The sequence below is a fragment of the Medicago truncatula genome, chromosome 4 (assembly GCF_003473485.1).
Source record: "Medicago truncatula cultivar Jemalong A17 chromosome 4, MtrunA17r5.0-ANR, whole genome shotgun sequence".
NCBI classification, from domain to species: domain Eukaryota; kingdom Viridiplantae; phylum Streptophyta; class Magnoliopsida; order Fabales; family Fabaceae; genus Medicago; species Medicago truncatula.
The window spans coordinates 54,091,676-54,109,796 of record NC_053045.1 but is presented as its reverse complement, the minus strand read 5'-3'; the positions used below and the strand labels follow the sequence as shown (position 1 = coordinate 54,109,796).

Genomic DNA, 18,121 nt, shown 5'->3' with positions numbered 1-18,121 from the left:
TTAATAAAAAAAAAAAATCTGGAAAAATTATTAAAATGAAAAAAAATATATGAAAAAATATAGAAAATTTAATATAAAAAAATCTGAAAAAATTAAAAAATCACAAAAATTTAAGAAAAAAATATCTGGAAAAATTAAAAAAAAATAAAAAATTCTGGAAAAAATTTATATATATCAAAATTTTCAAAAAATATAAAAAAATTCTGAATTAAATTAAAATTATAAAAAAATCGAATAACAAGATACAATGGATTTTGATTGACACCGGTATATAAGTCATGTTATACTATTGAATAACAAGCCCTTAATTCTATTCTTCATGATCTAATGTTATGTTTTTTTAATTATTGAAATATTTTTATTTTTTATATAAAAAATAAAAAAAAAGAAACTTTTTAATTTCGAAAGAAAAATCTGAACTTTTTTTTTAAAAAAATAAAATGTATTTTCTTATTATATTCATGAATTTCGAAATATATTAAGTTCCTGAATTTTCCAGAAATATAAATTTTTTGAAATATATATTTTTCTCTCATATTTTTAACTGTTTCCGGATTTTTTTATAATTTTCTAGAACTTTTTAAATTTTTATTAATTTTTCCAATTTTTTTTCATTATTTTTCATTTTACTAGATTCTTTTTCATTTTTATTAAATTTTTGCAGAATTTTTTTAATTTGTTTAATCATATTTTTTATTTTAATTAATTTTTTCGTTTTTTTTATTTTTTAGAATATTTTTCATTTTACCATAATTTATTTAATTTTTTTTTTAAATCACAAATGCCACGTGTATCCTTTAAAAAAAATTATACAATCAGCGTCCATTACACATGTGTCAGGTTTTAAAAAAAAAATTAAAATTAAAATAATTACACAGTGGCGTGCCACATCAGCGTCTTATGGGGTCAGAGGGGGTGGCACTTGGGTGCCATAGTTTTTTGGTGTCATTGGTGCCATTAGCACATTTGTGTCTATCTGTCTCTTAACAACTCATTCTCTCTCATCTAAATAATTTATTTTAATCATTCATTGATCATTCTCTCTCATCTAAAATGAACCTATGTCATCAATGGCACCAAAAAACTATGTCATCCAAGTATTTCTCGGTCAGGAGGTGTTTTGTGGAGAATCTTAATATTATAGGGGTGTTTTGTGAAGAATCTTCATATTATAGGGTTGGAATCTAAACTTTTATTTTTACAGGGGGTAAACCGGAACTCGCCCAAATTACAGGGGGTAAAAACATATTAACCCTTTAATTAAACATGTGTTTGGTTTAAAAGAGGGGATGAGAATGATTTTAATTAAAAATGTGTTTAGTTCACAAGGGGAAAGGAAGGATTTTAAAATTAATTTATTCTTTTGTCTTTAAACTTAATTAAATATACGAAAAATGCTTGTTTTTACGATTTCATAGAGACGATAATATAACCTAATAATTAACCCGCTTGTATAATGTTTTGATTTGGGATTTTAATATGTATTTCTTTTATAAGACACAGGAGAGGGAAGAGGTTTTAATGAAGGGGACGGAAAAGGAGGAGATAGGTGATATTTTAATTAAACATGTGTTTGGTTTAAAAGAGGGGATGAGAATAATTTTAATTAAAAATGCGTTTTGTTCACTAGGTGAGAGGAAGGATTTTGAAATTAATTTATTATTTTGTCTTTAAACTTAATTAAATATACGAAAAATGATTGTTTTTATGATTTCATATAGGCGATAATATAACCTAATAATAATAAAATTGTTACAGGGACATTATAACTTAAGAAAGAAATTCATTGCATTTCATTAGCTAAAATGTGTCAAATACATGAAGGTAAGTCGTCTATAACATGGGGGCTAGGATTAGGTAGGGTGTCTAAGTTAACTCGTGAGCGACCTATTTGTTTGCCTCTTGTTGAGCTCGACATGAGAGTTCTGAAAATCTATTAACTGATAACTATTTACAAGCAGATATAATACAACCAAACTCGTTGTTATCATCTACACGTGAATTCACAAAATCAACAACTCTTTTAGAATCAAGATCAAAGTCCACATTATTAAACTGGAGATATGATACTCGTCTCAAAGTTGTATGTAACCTGACAGCCTCCCCTACATATGTGTCACACAAGGGAGCAAACTAGTCCGTTTTGGCAAGGACAAAATAACTTGCATCATCTCTAAGACACATTCTCAAACCTACCATATTAAGAGAGGTAGAAAAAGTATGCGTCAATATTACATTTATACATGTAAGATGTCGGTTTCTTCCATCCTTTGTCATCCTGCCTTATAACATGTGCTTGGACTGTGTTGGATCGAGCACATGGAGGTTATCTTCATAATTGTTATTACAATGAACACAATCAAGTGGGCAAGGTACACCTCTATTACTAAGACGAGCACGTGTTCGAAAGCAACCACGACACATGCGCCATAAAAAAATCTTAACTATGGGAGGCACCTTTAACTTCCATATTAAATTCCATTGGTCAGGGACATGCAAATGAGAATTATCTGCAATTTCATACATGCATATACGAAATGCACTTTGAACATAATACTTAACACTCTCCTCCCTTTTCCAAAATAATTTATCTTTCACAACAAGAGGTTGTAGCGGTGTGTTAAGGATAAGTTGTGCATTGGGCGCATCAAATAAATTATAAATTAGGGGAGCTTTCCAAACCTTCAAGTCCTGGTCAATAAATCACACAATTTCACCTGCAACAAAGGCTCAAATATTTGATTAGTCGTGGACAAGGATAAATCGTCCTTAAGCTAAGGAACACCTTAAAAAGGTATAGTAGCTCCTAAGCCTATAAATCACTGCGCGCCCTGTTTTACCACAACATCTAAATCATCCAAAATTTTAATTAAAGAAACGATGAAGACACAAATAGTATATCGTTGAATTTTATGTTTTAGAATATTAGATAAATTATTCAAAATTGTTTTTCCTTTATTCTCATATATTGAACATGACGTTTGAAGTCATGCATATCAATTATCAAAAATATCAATCACTGAAAACACCTATGACCAACTACATACATGAATTTTAAATTTATTATTTATAATTCTTTGAGTATTAAATGTGAATTTTATAGTCATGCATGTCACGTGATAGTGAATACTATACATGTTAGTCGGGAAAAAATATTACCGTAAATTGTAACAATTATTACATTTTTATGCATTGTGTGTATATTATCTATTAAATAATTAGTTTTTTTTTTTATATATAAACATCCTAGTAAAATTTTGCAGCATTCTTTTGACAAGTTGTAATCTTTATGATGACTACTTTGAAAAGAGTATGAGTTCGATTCTTAGATAGAACATTTTTTTTTAGAGAAAATTGATTGCTCTACCTTGCCTTCTCGATCACCAGTTCTCTCCTCTTATGTTAAAATATACATCTCCTTACCCTCTCATTCAAAACATGTTAGAAAATATTTCACTCCTCTCCCTTGAGAGAAGCATGAATTACATTCTCCTCTCCTCTTATGTTAAAATCTGCATTTTACTCCCTCAATAATATTTTATTTATTTATAATAATCTAGAAAAAAATCCAACGCACTTCGAAGAAAAATAGTATTGCAGATCCATTTTAATATAATCAAAATTTGAATACATACTTTTCGCTATTTTTTATTCACAATTTTATTAACATATAGTTTTAAACCCTATTATAAAATGTGAAACAACCCAAAATAAAATTAAAGTTGATTAAGTATGGTTATTTAAAAGTGAATTTTTACTCCAAATTATAAAATTAATAACAAAATATTTAAATTTAATTATCATTGACATTTAAATTATAAAGAAATGAATTTATTTTTCTTAAAATGTGGTTCAAAATTATTTATTTAAGTTAAAATAAATTATAGTATAGTGCGTATTTAATTATTAAGGGATGTGGTTGTAATTCAATCATCTCATAGGGAAGAGGAGTATAAATTTTACTTTTCAAAAGATGTAGTGTATATTTTAACATGAGAGTGGATGAGAGTCTAATTCAAGCTTCTCCTGGTAGGGAGGTGTGATTTATTCTTATCAATAAAATAATTTATCTTTCATAAAAAAAAATCCTTAGATGAAACAACCGTTGATCCATGATCCACTTATCTTGCGCTCGAACTTTGTATCAAGCTCCTTTCTTTTGGAAACCTGATTAATATAAACAAAAATAAACTATTTCTTCGATCTCTTATATTTTATGTAAATGTTGAACACATTTGTGTAAACTCGTAGTTACCATCGTAGCTATTATGTCCGTTACTAAATAAAAAAAAAACGGTACCCTTCAACTATTTACACATACTATAGGTCAATTTTTTTAAAATAAAATTATTTAACTATATTACTATTAAAAAAAAATCCGACCCACCGCTGAGTTTATTCTAACCCTAACAAACAACAAAGTTTGTTTTAGGACATATGTCTCAGTTTAAACTTACCGCCATGTTAAAACCGACAAAGGACGACAGTCATGCATGAAATATTACAACAAAGTAATAAATGAAGTCACACATAAGAAGAAGAAGAAAGAAAATAAAGAATAAACAGATGGTCTAATGGATCGCGAGGCATATAATTATCGGAGACTTCGTCGTAGACAAAAACGTTAAGGAACGGTAAAAGAAAGTGCACGACCATAAGTACTGTGAGGTATTCCCGTCTCAAAAGGGTCGTACGACGAAGAAACAAACGATTAGCGACGTTAGAGAGAATGTTTGCGCGCGCAAGTAGATGGCGTATTCCTCACTCCCATTGGCTAAGTTTCCAAAGGCATGCAAATCAAAATAGACCCGACCCGTTATGACAAATTGTTCATTCCCATCCGAATTTGATAATTGATAAATATTAACGATTTTTTTGTTCAAACGAAGATGTGTATGTTTGCTAAATTGGCCTTCATATTTTAGTATCCATGAGTACGGGTAGTATGCTATTTGACCCCGCCCCGTTGGATAAATATGCTACATGTGCCCGTCCGCGTACCCGTGTGGTATCTCTATACGGGTAATTCACGAGTATTTAGATACCCACGAATATTCACAGGTACCCATGAATTTTTGAATTAATTTTCTTTTGTACAAAGAAAGGTACTCCTACCATAATCCCAAGCAAATTCATCGTACCATAATGCATATGATTCTTACATAATCTATACAAATTCTCGAAGTAAAATAAAAAGATTACAACATCGAAAATTCAAATAAACGTCCAAAAAAACATAAAAGCCTCCAGATAACCATCCAAAATTTCATATGCATTCAAAGCTTCAATAACTTCACTTCCCACTTCGTGAAATAAAAGCATAAAACCTCCAAATAAAAATCCAAACAAATCGACATAACAATATATTTGAAATAAAATCTCATATATACACATGAATATTATAACAATTTACTTAATTTATTAACGCGTATGGATACCCGCGGGTACGAGTATAATAAAATCCGTGTATGTATCCATAAAGTAACGGATAGTTAAATATCAATTTACTATATTCGTGAATACCCGTTTAACTACCCGTCTCGTGTCCGTAACAGATTTTATCTGCGGATACCGAATACATATTTTTTTGCCACCCCTAACACAAACACATCATTTAATGGGAGTGACAAATCATATATGATGGGAAACTAAGAAATTCAAGAACTGCAAAACAGATGACTAAAATGGTGGTTTTGTAAATGAGGGGACTAAAATTTCGATTAATTTTTTTTTCTTGTAGTGGTTGGAGTTTGATCTCGGGACCTTATATATTTTATGCACTGTCCTAAGCAAATGAGCTAAACTAACAATGACAATTTCGATTAGGTTAAAATAGAGGACTAAAAATCTAAAATTGCATTTAAGTCAATAAAAATTAAAAAAAATACAGTTTTCCTTTTGATTGATCTCAGCCATTGATTTTTAAACTAACAGATCGAACGATTGTAAATTGAGGTTGATGATGACCATAACCATTGTCTTGTTGTTCTCTCTTCTCAAATTACAGTCACGATGATCAATAATCGCGTTTTGCAAATAGATTCTGCACCGAGTTATAGCTTCTGAAAACCCTAATTATTCATATCTTCACTATTCAACACCAATTTCTCCGTTTCGATTGGAGCAAATAAATGGATTCGGACGAAGAAGATTTTGTTTTCTTCGGAACGCCGATTGAACGTGAGGAAGATTCAATCAGCCGCAAAAAGAAAGCCATTGCCGAATCCTCCGGTCAACTCCGAACTCTCCCTGCGTGGAAACAAGAGGTAACTGTTAACTCTTTCAACCTTTTTTTGCAGAAATTTTGTTATAGTTAATGTTAATTGATTGGTTGAGAGTGTAATATAGAAGCTTGAACACTGAAGTATATATTGATGTTACGATATGTTGTTGTATTTTTCTGCATCACTGTGGTTACTTTGTGAATGTTAGTTTTATCTGTGTATTGAGCTTAATAGGTATGCACTGACTGTGTAAAATAGTTTTGCATTGTCTTTCATTCAATAAGAAACCATCAGTTTGTCATGTCATGCAGCTAATTTCAAAATATCTTTGTGATTTTGACAAAATACAAGATGCTCATTGGATGTTTCTGTGTAAAACTATTTTACACTGACATCACATCTTTTATTTTCTCCCGTGCATTGATGTTATCTTTTAGATTAGAATTTCAATTTCTGTTTAGTGGATATATATGAGGTTTGTAATATATATTGGTACATGGCCATGATGTCGAAACTTTGACATTCATTGTTAATTTCCCTTTCATAAAGTAAGGAATATTCTGGCACTCTTTAATTAATGCTGCATGTATCGTGACTTCAGTGGAATTTTTATGTCACTGTCTCCAGGTTAGAGATGACGAAGGGAGGAGAAGATTCCACGGTGCATTTACAGGAGGTTTTTCTGCTGGTTACTATAATTCGGTGGGCTCAAAGGAAGGTATAAGTTCATTCGGGAATTATAATGCCCTCGATATGGATTTGGATTTGAATTTCAGCAGGCCGTGAGTGTTAACCTTCAATTGAATGTGCAGGATGGGAACCACAAACTTTTAAATCGTCCAGGAAGAACAGAGCTGAATTCAAAGAGCAGAACATATTGAATTTTCTAGACGACGACGAGAAAGCTGTACGTGGATTAATACTATTCATGTATAAATTTGTGCGTGATTTTTATATTATATATGCATGTATCAAAGCTCTTATGTTAAGGAAGTTTAGATGTAGGTAGAGAAGTCACACCTAGCTGATCGAACTTCTTACTCTAGAACCATTTTGTACAGAATTTCTCTGTAAATAGTGATATAGCTGTTATTCATTAACAATTTTTATTATACTTAATACTTAATTTTGGATTTATCAGTGCCCTTTTACATTCTTCTGCATTGTTTCCTATTTTGATACGGAACAGTCTTTATTAACATTAACATTATTAGACTAAGATATTTATATTTACACTTCCTTGAGATTTTTAAATATTGTACAACTACCCACTTAAAATGGGAAAAGTTAGAAGCGCATTATCTGAATAGAACATAAAGGGATATTTGTTATATTGAAGTTCTCAAATACGGGAAAGTCTGTTCTATTACCAATTACAGTATAAAGTAGGAAGTTTATTGTAATTATTTTTGTTTGGGGCGGGGGAGAGGGGATATTATTCGAGTAGTTCAAAATGTCTAGGGAGGGTTATGTATTTCACAGCTAACATTAGGCTAGGGGGTATATTTTTCTATGCTTTTCTATAGGAATCTTAATCAGAAACTATGTAATTTAGATGGTGACACTATCAGTCTATCATTAACCCAACCACAACATTTCTGTGATGTGGCCGAAGTCAAGTAAGTAGGCAAGGTTACTGACTCAATTGATTGCTGGGGCTTCAACATCTGTCGTTTTTTTTTCTTCTTTATTCCCTGTGTTCTAACCTACCCTTTGGACGTGTTTTAGGATCTGGAAGGTCAGTTTTTGGGGACATCTTCACAGTTTGACACATTTGGTTCCACAGCTGCTGAAATTGCTCACAAACAAGCTGAGAAGGAACAGAAACAGAGGTGCATTTTGTTTCTGTCTGAATATTTGGTTTTTGATTCCTTGTTCTATGATTTATTGTTGTATAGAGAACACATACACTTGAAAATTTATGCTTCTCCCAAGATAGAAATAATAGCATAAAACTGTCATCAAGCAAATTATACACCATAATCGGGAAAACTCCTCCAACTCCAAGAGAAAGAAGCAAGATAGTATCCTACAGATCTGAGCACCAACTAATATTATGTCAAAGCATTAGAATTTAAATTTTTTTGAAGGTTAAACAAACAATCGGTAATAAGGAATTTAAAACAAAAATCCCTAAATTTACACTCAAACCCCCAAAAAATTTCCGCCCAAAGTGAATACATGCTGAAATTCCATTCATCAATTTTTTTGAGTGGTGTACCTCAGAGTCCAAACTGGCAAGTTTCAGAAAGTGGTATCCTCTACACTCTTTGATTACCTCCTGTAGCTCCAGGGGATGGGGAGATGAAGGCTTTGGACCGAGAGGAAATAGGACGTTTCTCATGTTGAAGCTAAAAGCTATTGTTTATTACACTTGATGGTATTTTGTATGCCATTAGGTTCTCTTGTAACATGAAATAATGTATGAGTCGTGGATCGCCATTCCGTAACTATTTTGATGTTTTGACCCTTGGTAATTTTGTCTGGGGAATTCTTCTCGTAAATGTTCAGGTGGACGGAGAGCTTTGCCTTATTCATTTATGTTTTCCTCTTATAATTTTCTTATTCATTTCCTTCATTTAATCTAAATAATCTTTGTGTGTCTTTATCCCCATTTTTTATCAATGGACTATGTGCACGTGTGCTTAAAATAATAACCAAGCTTTAATTCTTCTTTGGGTAATTACTGATCTTATTCAAAGTTTTTTTTTTTTGTCTAATTGCAGGCCATCAATAATTCCTGGACCTGCTCCCGATGAATTAGTTATTCCAGCCACAGAGTCTGTAGGTCTGTTCCACTTAATTCAAATAGCATATTCTTTTAATGTACTGTTATCCCTCCCTTACCACTTTCATGGTGCTTTTAAGGGGTGAAACTGCTGTTGAAGATGGGATGGAGTCGTGGTCGCTCAATTAAGGATTCACACGCTGATGCACTCTATGGTATGGTTTCCCGTTGCCATTTTCTTCATTTCTATCTTTGCATTCCATTTTGTTTTTATTCATCCTTCTGATACAAAACTCATCAAATATAAACTGGATAGTAAGGAAGGGTATTCTTAAGTTTTAGTTTTACTGCATTTTTAATTATCAACTGGGATTGTAGTAATCATGTTGCTTTTCTTCCTTCTGAGTAAAATTACTGGATCACATAGTAGTTATATATCCTTCTGTCGCTGGACTCGGATAAGGATTCCTTTTACCTCCCCCAATTTTTAATTGCAATGATATGCATTTTTATGTTTATAATTTTCTAGGATTAAACGCGCTTTCATATTTTCAGCACATATGCAAAAGGAAAGTAGTTTAGGTGAAATTTATTCAGCACATATGCAAAAGGAAAGTTGTTTAGGTGAAATTTATAACGATTTTATGTAATACTCTCTCCGTCCCAAATTATAAGCAAAAAAAACCCATTTTCTTTGTCCCAAATTATAAGCAAAAAAAGACCAATTTTTATCATATTTAATTATGTTGTTTGAAAAAATTATCTTTTCCAAAGGAAAATTAAATGCAAAGTGCATTCAATTTACTCTCTTTCATTTTCTCAATAACCAACAACCAATGAAAATTGTTTTTACATCTTCCTATAAAACTTATTTCAAAGACAACACAAAAACTATGTTACAAACTACTATGTTTTAGTTTTCTTAATGTGTGTGATTTTTTTTTGCTTATAATATGGGACGGAGGGAGTATCATATATGTGAATGTTTATATTACACTAATTGTTCCATTTTTTCCATTGGGATGTTCATCTGTCTTTTACTATAGTGCACCTGGCATTGGTGCTCTTTCAATTTATGATAATTGATGATAAATCCGTGCTTTTATATAAGTATTTTATTTCATGAAATAACTGTTAGCTTAATTTTTTAATTTTTTTCAAAACTCGGTATCCGACCCAAGGATCGACTAATCCGAGGTATCCCCAAGTTGGTTGCTTAAAAATTGTTTTTAATCTAGAAAAAATGACATCTACAACTTTAACTTGTTTTCTTAAGCTCTTAATTTTAGCTTTAGTTTTAAAGTAATTTTTAAACCCCAAAAAATGCCAGGCCAAACACACCCTACGATAAAGATTGTGTGCTCCTCGTTACAAGCTTGTTTTGGGGGATGATTTTGGCCCTAAGCCCAAATTCGAAGACATTTTATACTTCTAAGTTACATCTCATAATCGTAATAATCATTATAACCTATCATTTTGTCTATTTTTATTTTTTTAGGAACATCTGTAAACTGATATCAACTGCTTTCAGTTTATTTTAATAAGCTCCCAAAACTAACTTATTATGAAAAAGTGCTTAATTAAACTCTCTAGATTAGCTTATTTAACAAGCTTTTAGTTATGCTGTTTACCGAAATGCATCCATTTTTTCCATTTATATGTTACATTTAGGTCATGAGCGATGCTAAGGTCAGGCGCTCTAGCAGTCGCTAACGGAAACTCGCTCTACTAATATGCCACCCATTTGTTATTTTATCGGTTACCGACTAATTAAGTTTAATTTTTTTAACACTATTTTTATTTGTTAATTATTTGGTAGAGCTATCCCCTAGAAGCTGAAGCAAATCATTATATGACTCTAAACAATCCTTCTTCTCCATAATCTTCTCAACTTTCAAACATTATCCTCACAGTCGTTGCCATACATTCACAACAACCTCTCCAATTTTGCTCTGATTCGTTTCTGTTGGGATCTCTATTTTTTTTAGGGATTTTTTTTTTTTGAAAGACTTTGAGGGATTTGATGACCACCCAAATCAAAAGTTTTAAACTTGATCTTCCCAATACTCAATTCCTCCGCAGTGGGATGTTGGGTCGGTTGGTGATGAACTAATCTCTGCAACAAAAATGTCAAAATCAAATTTTTATCCAAAAATTGAATCTTTATTTAAAAGGGTCAAACAGAAAAGGATTAAATGACCTCATCTTTGAGCATATGAAGATGATTGAGAGAGACATCTAAACCCAAAACTTGAGAAGGAAAATGGGTTTGATTGATGAATCTGTGTCCTGGGGATCGAAGGAAGGGTAACAGATCCCAACCGAGAGAAAATGTAATGAGGATAACTCTTAAAAAAATTAACTTTTAAATAATACAACCTAGAAATCAAAATTCCACCATAGCTACATATGTAAGGTGCAGTTTGAAGTTCATGGTGGTGGCTTTATTTCAGGTTGATGGTGGACTGTTCTCTACAAAAGAGAAAGAATAACAAGGCGGTGGAAGTTGTTTGGTGGCGTTGGTGGAAACTAAGAATTGAAGAAATAAGAAAAGAAAAGAAAAAAAAGTGTAAGAAAGACAACCTAGAGAACCTGTAAACCGGTCACCAATTTTTAAAACATTGTAACGTGGTCCACTAGCTGAGCGCGTGTTTAAGAGTGACTGTCCAAGCAACTGCAGCTAGCATTCCTCTTTAGGTCATTGTCAGATTACTATCTAAATTAGCAGGCTTTCATGCAATATTCTTATAAGATTGTCTGTGTAGATGCTAGAAGACAGGCTCGGAGAGCTTTCATCGCATTTTCTTCAGACGATACAAAAGTGAAGGTTACGGACTCTGAGCCTACCAAGGGTGATATTGATAACTTCCTCGACCAGCCTGTGAACGATGATGCTCAGTCTTCTAAGAGCACACCGGTGAGAATTTTCTCTTCAATTTGTTTCAGAGATGAAATAGTCGTGTGAAATTTTAGCTGGTTGTAAGTATATCTATCAATGATGGCAATATGTTTCTTTTCTTCAGGTTTACGTACTCAACCCAAAGCAAGACCTGTATGGATTAGGTTTTGATCCTTATAAGCATGCTCCTGAGTTTAGAGGTATGTTTTTAATTGATCTACATGTGGATTTTGGTGATGTTGTTGCTGGTGATTGGCATTAAACCATATTTCTATTCAATTTGTTTCAGAGATGAAAAGGTCACGCCCATCCAGCAAAACGGGATCGGGGCACAGCAAAAAATTTTCCGCAAGAGACAGTCTTTTTGGTTTTAAGTGTAAGAAACTTAAAAATTAAAACTGAATATATGATGATAATCCGTGATCTTATTTTCCGTTTGCCAATATCTGTAATTTGTTCTCACAATATCTTGCCCTAAGTTGATTCAACTCCCTGCTTCAATTCATCAGCAGGAAAGGCTGCCCCTGGTTTTGGCATTGGTGCACTTGAGGAACTTGATGCCGAGGATGAGGATGTCTATGCCACTGGTTAGTAGCTCTACTCTTTCAATGTTAAGATTGAAAATGATGTAGTTTAGGACCTACTTTGGCGTGCTTGATTGGGTAAGACATGATAATATCAAACTTGAGGATATGATGCATGATAAAATTTTAAAACTATACCGTGTGTAGTGTGACATTGTATGAATGATATTGTAGAAATAAGATACTATATTTGTAAGATATTATGTTGTATAATATACTACTATTTTTTTATGTTTGTTGGTGATGTACTGTATGGGATAAAAACATCCTTTACTTAAATATTATGATATCTGTTATGATATACTAGTATTAAGAGAAGCAAAAGCTCCCGAGGTCGAAGGAATAAACTAATGCCCACTATCATTCAATATAAAAACAAATCACCGGTATAAAATCCCATTATCTGAGCAGACTAGTATTCTCAATTAAGACAACAGTATAAAGGATATCTTAAACAAGGCATTTCCGAAGAAATGGATGGAGAGGAACAATCATCCTTGAAGATATATGCTCGAAGAGTATCTAGACGGAATTAAGAAGGCCTTATACTTACCTTTTTTCTTTCTATGAATTGCCTTTGGTTTTCCACTCATTATAATATAGTATAAAAATACAACTAAGCGGTATGGTTCTCATTGATATGCAAACTTACCTCAGTTCCTCCACAAATTTTAAATTAATCAGCTGTGTACGTTCTTGAGCTACTTCGTTCCACTACTCATTGCTTTATCATAGCAAAATTACTAATATTTGGAAGAAGAGTCAGGAAAGACTGCAAAAACACAAAAGATAACATGTATTGCAAACTAGGAAATTACAATTCTCATGCCTAAATCAGGTTACTTGTCCAAATCCTAAATGCTAAATATTAAGGACGTATAAGAATACGGTCATTACATGCACTTAACAGAACACCTCGCACCTTTTCCACCTTAAATTATCATAACCCACATTACATACAGGTTCACTGCTATCGTGTTTTAAATGCTTGTAAAGTATCACTTCATATATTTTCAATCTCAATATTCACTGAATCAGCAAATCTTACCAGCTACTCTTATTGCGTAAATTTTATTAGGGTTTTAAATGCTTGTAAAGTATCACTTCATATATTTTCAATCTCAATATTCACTGAATCAGCAAATCTTACCAGCTACTCTTATTGCGTAAATTTTATAAGTAAAGCAGTCCATATAATTTTTTGAGATTCCAATATATATATATATATATATATATTTTAATTAAATTCATTATAGATTCCTCTGCACAACTAGCCAAAGTAGCAATAAGTCCTGTGCTTTCCATATTTTTATCACGAGAGTAAGTTTATTTTAGGTAAGCTTGAGAATTGTGAATTTCCTCCTATGGAAATGTGAAAAAGGTCACACGGTCAGCTTGTTGTAATTTTTTTTTATTTTATTTTTTATATATTTCAGGTTATGAAATTGAAGATGCTTATGTTCAAGAAGAGATTGAGGAGCCTTCAATGTTGACCCTTGAAAAACCGAAAAAGGAAGATCAGAAGGACCAGGGTAATCTTCCTGGTTTCAGAGCGGCATCCAATTCTGACTATAAAATGGAAAGGTAAGTGAAACAGTTTAAAAATCTTTATTTTGTTAATTGTTTAGAATTTCTAATTTCTAATAGCACTGATTTGAGTTAACGTTAATGCTTGGGGTCTACGGATCTGAAATCAGGATAATATTTTGGCACTTTTTGGGGTTTGAGGTCTACATAATATATGCTATCTTGTTAATTCTTGTCTATTTTGTATTTATATATGTTATACTTTTAATGACTATTGTATAAATTGCTTTTCAGATTTGAGGCTCCTCTGGTTCCCAAGGATTTCGTGCCCCATCATGCGTTTTCTGGACCTCGTGATATTAACCACCAGAACTACGAGGTCCCTCCACCAGATGTTCCTCCTCCTGAGGATAACACTTTAAAATTATTAATGGAGGGGGTTGCAAATCTGGTAGCTAAATGTGGCAAATTATATGAGGATTTATCTAGAGAAAAAAACCGATCAAATCCATTGTTTAACTTCCTCTCTGGAGGAACTGGCCACGATTATTATGCAAGGAAACTGTGGGAAGCACAGCAGAAATGCAATGATCAAACTAGGGTGCAGTTGGATGGAAAAATGCCTCCTGGTGTGCAAAGGCTGACAGCTGAGAGTCGAGGTCAGATCTTAGGGGAAAAACCTCTAGAGAAAACCTCCGAAGATCCATCCTCATCTATTTCTTCTACAGATATTCAGCTCCAGTATAATCTTATAGATACATTTACCAAGTCTGCATCATTTGTAAGTAGCACAATCTTTCTGCTTCTAAACTCCTATTTGGATTATTAGGGAATATTTCTATTTTTCTTCTGGTAGTTTGGTAAATAAGCTCTGTAACCACAAAAAAAAAACTAATCAAGCTATATAGCCGAAAAGTACTAATCAAGCTGTGGCTTTAACTCATAGAACTCATTTTACGTGATTTTTAATTTCCTTTTCATGAATCTTTACGTCATTTAGGGTACAATCTGAATCATTATTGGTCAGACTTTTGACACGATGCGCTTTATGTATGGCATTAGACTTGGGGTTATGCTGGTCTTTGCATGAATCCCACTAGAAACTATAATGCGGTGTTGTCCTCCTTGTGGAGATACCCCTATTCCTTCGCAAAACATTCTATTATAACTTCTAAAAAATTTGGTTTTTTTTATTTCCTTAATTTTGATCCAGAGTGAGTTATCAGAATTTGAAAAGCCTTTCAAGGATGATCCTGCAAAGCAAGGAAGATTTGAGCAGTTTATCAAGGAGAAGTATAAAGGTGGATTACGCTCTGGAAGTTCGAGTTTAGCTGGGAATATGTCAGAAGCTGCCCGTGCTCAAGAGAGACTATCTTTTGAGGCTGCAGCTGATGCAATAGAAAAGCGAAAACAGAGCAGAGGAAGCAAGCTTTCAATTCCATCTTCGATGGATTTCATCACAGGTGGTGTGATGGAGTTCACATCTGGTGCAATAGAGGTATGATTCTGGCGATGTTCCTTTTTTCTTCTTCTTTCTTTCCTTGTATCTTTGGCCTAAGTTATTTGATGTGTTCTGTGCAAACAGCCAACAAAAGACCAGCCAGCTGTAGATTTTAAGGAGAAAAAAATGTACCCAAAGAGGGAGGAGTTTCAGTGGCGTCCTTCACCTCTTCTCTGCAAGCGTTTCGATCTTGTTGATCCTTACATGGGAAAGGTACTTCAAGTAGCTTGCTATATTATATTTTTATTCTTATACTAGTTTTATTGTTTGATTTGGTTTCACTCTTCACGCTCAGTATTTTAACAACATTTTGCTCTATATAGCCTGCACCTGCTCCACGGATTAGGAGTAAGATGGATTCATTGATTTTTACATCAGATTCAGTGAAGGGTAAAGTGGAAGAGCCCGTGACTGCAAAGAAAGACATCTCAATCTTGCAACAATCTGCTAATAAAGGCATAAACAAAAGTATAGCTGAAAATGAAACTGAAGAGGAAGTGGAAGTTGAAAATATTGAAAGGCCAGTTGACCTATACAAGGTAGCAACCAATTTCTAATCCTCTATGATCGCCCTCTTATGGTTAATACTTACATGTGAAACCATTTCTTTCTTTAGTCCTTGCTAATCTTATTGCATAAATTTTTGTGATGATGTTTTCTTTTTTTAATTTTATTATTATTTTTCTATTTTATTTTAAAAAGAGAATGTTTGTGATGCTATGTTTGTTGGTGAACATAAAAACTTGGGTAGCTTTTGATGACACTTAACATTTTTGTTTGATTCTCAGAACTGAGCATGTGTCCGTACTTGTAAACATGAATTCTTATGCTCATTTATCTAATGCATATCTTATATGATATTTCACTGCCAAGCCACGGGTACCCATAAAAAGTTCGTTTTTGCAGGCTATTTTCTCTGATGATTCAGATGAAGGTGAAGACAATAATATTGTAAAAGTGGAGAATCAAGAAAAGAAAGCTGAAGTAGCTAACACAGCATTGAGCCGTCTGATTGCCGGTGACTTTCTGGAATCTTTGGGCAAGGAACTAGGGATTGAGGTTCCTCCCGATACACCTTACCCTACGCAAAAGTCAGGCAAAGATGCTCCCCTGAAAGAAAATGTTAATGAGTATGCAAAACCTGAATTCATGAACGGTGAAAACAATAGTGTGGTGTCATTGAAACATGATTTGCCACAGCATCAGTACATTACCCATGAGGGTGGACCCTCAAGAGGTGACAACAGTTATGGAAATATGCTCGATAATCAGAGCATCAGAACCAAGGGAACTAGTGTCTCCGATAGTAAATCAAGGAAGTCTAATGGGGAGAAGCGTGAAGATGATAGGAAAGTTAAATCACCTTTAGTCGGAAACCAAGATTATAGCAGCAGTTCAGAGGAGGAAAGGAGCAGAAAACGCTCTAGGCATCATCGACACAGGAGGCGTGATGTAGGAAGTGATTCATCCAGTGATGATGAAAAAGATCGACGCAGTTCAAGGTCAAAAGGGAGACGGGAAAAGTCTTCTCGAGAAAAAAGCAGTGGAAGTAAGAAACACTCAAAACATAAAAAACACAGAAAACATGACTCTCCAAGTAGATCCTCCCATTATAGCATGGATAGGGACGATGCATATTCCAGAAAAGAGAAAAGACGAAGGGAATGAGTGAGGTACCTGTTTCCTTTACTCTCAATAACTTTTGAGTTTTGCTGGAGGATAGTTGCTGTACTGGAAAATGTTGTGTGTTATGGGGTTGTGATGCTGAGGTGCAGCTTATGCATTTCATTTGCTCTGAGCTAAACTCAAGCCTCCTATTGTGACTAGGTTTTGTGATTCACCGCTTTGAAGGAATGCTGTTTATTTCAATTTCCCTACCCAATCCTTTATAATTTTAGGGAAATGGAATGTTTACCTGATATGGTCTTAGACATAATCAGGGAGTTCTATGCCCAAAAAAATATTAGGGGAACTTAGACCTTTCTTCTCAGGAACCTGAGTAGCAATGTATGTGATAAATAAAATCAGGATATCCTTTTTTTGGTCATTATGAAACTGGGATAAATCTAAACGGGATACCTTAAAGTATAGTGATAGATTAGACGGATGTCGAATTATCATAGTCAACGCAGTGCATAATTGAAGGGGTTCAATACCTTGCCAGAGGATTGTGAAGTGGCACAGCTCCAAATTAACAATCATTAATGCCACTTATTATTTTATAACATTACCGGTGATTCTGGGTACCACTTTTTGCTTCAAACTTAAAGCTTCTTGCGAGGTTAGCAAATTTTTGGACTTGGAAAATATCAGTACACCTTACCAATGTAGATATTTAGATGATGCTGCTAATAATTGTAGTGTATACAGTACTTACTAGTATGCATCTTTATGTCTTGATTTATTGATCAATTCTCTTTGTCTTGATAAAGTTATAAAAAAAAGTAAATGTAATTAATTTTACATTTACTAAGAAATATAGTTAACCGCAATTAGTTTACTTAATCTAATTATTTTTCTTCTCAAAAGGGTCCGGTGTAAAATTTGTTATAGAAAAGTAAGAGACTAAAACAGTCGTTAAAAAATAAATATTATATCGAGAACTTTTTGAAAATGGCATTGTTTTTTTTTTTTTAACAAGGAAAATGACATTGTTAA

The 18,121-nt window shown here is 33.1% G+C and overlaps 1 protein-coding gene across 1 annotated transcript; it reads left to right on the top strand.

Annotated features, from left to right (window-relative positions):
- The first annotated feature begins 5,980 nt into the window (after positions 1-5,980).
- On the top strand, positions 5,981-17,875 carry LOC11441585 (G patch domain-containing protein TGH). The gene is made up of 16 exons (XM_003609093.4): positions 5,981-6,266; positions 6,852-6,942; positions 7,037-7,131; positions 7,953-8,056; positions 8,951-9,012; positions 9,093-9,167; positions 11,718-11,869; positions 11,976-12,051; positions 12,141-12,227; positions 12,361-12,438; positions 13,872-14,019; positions 14,257-14,743; positions 15,176-15,460; positions 15,548-15,676; positions 15,787-16,002; positions 16,370-17,875. The coding sequence occupies exons 1-16, from the start codon at positions 6,132-6,134 to the stop codon at positions 17,129-17,131; spliced, it is 2,982 nt and encodes a 993-aa protein (XP_003609141.2). The 5' UTR covers positions 5,981-6,131; the 3' UTR covers positions 17,132-17,875.
- The last annotated feature ends 246 nt before the right edge of the window (positions 17,876-18,121 follow it).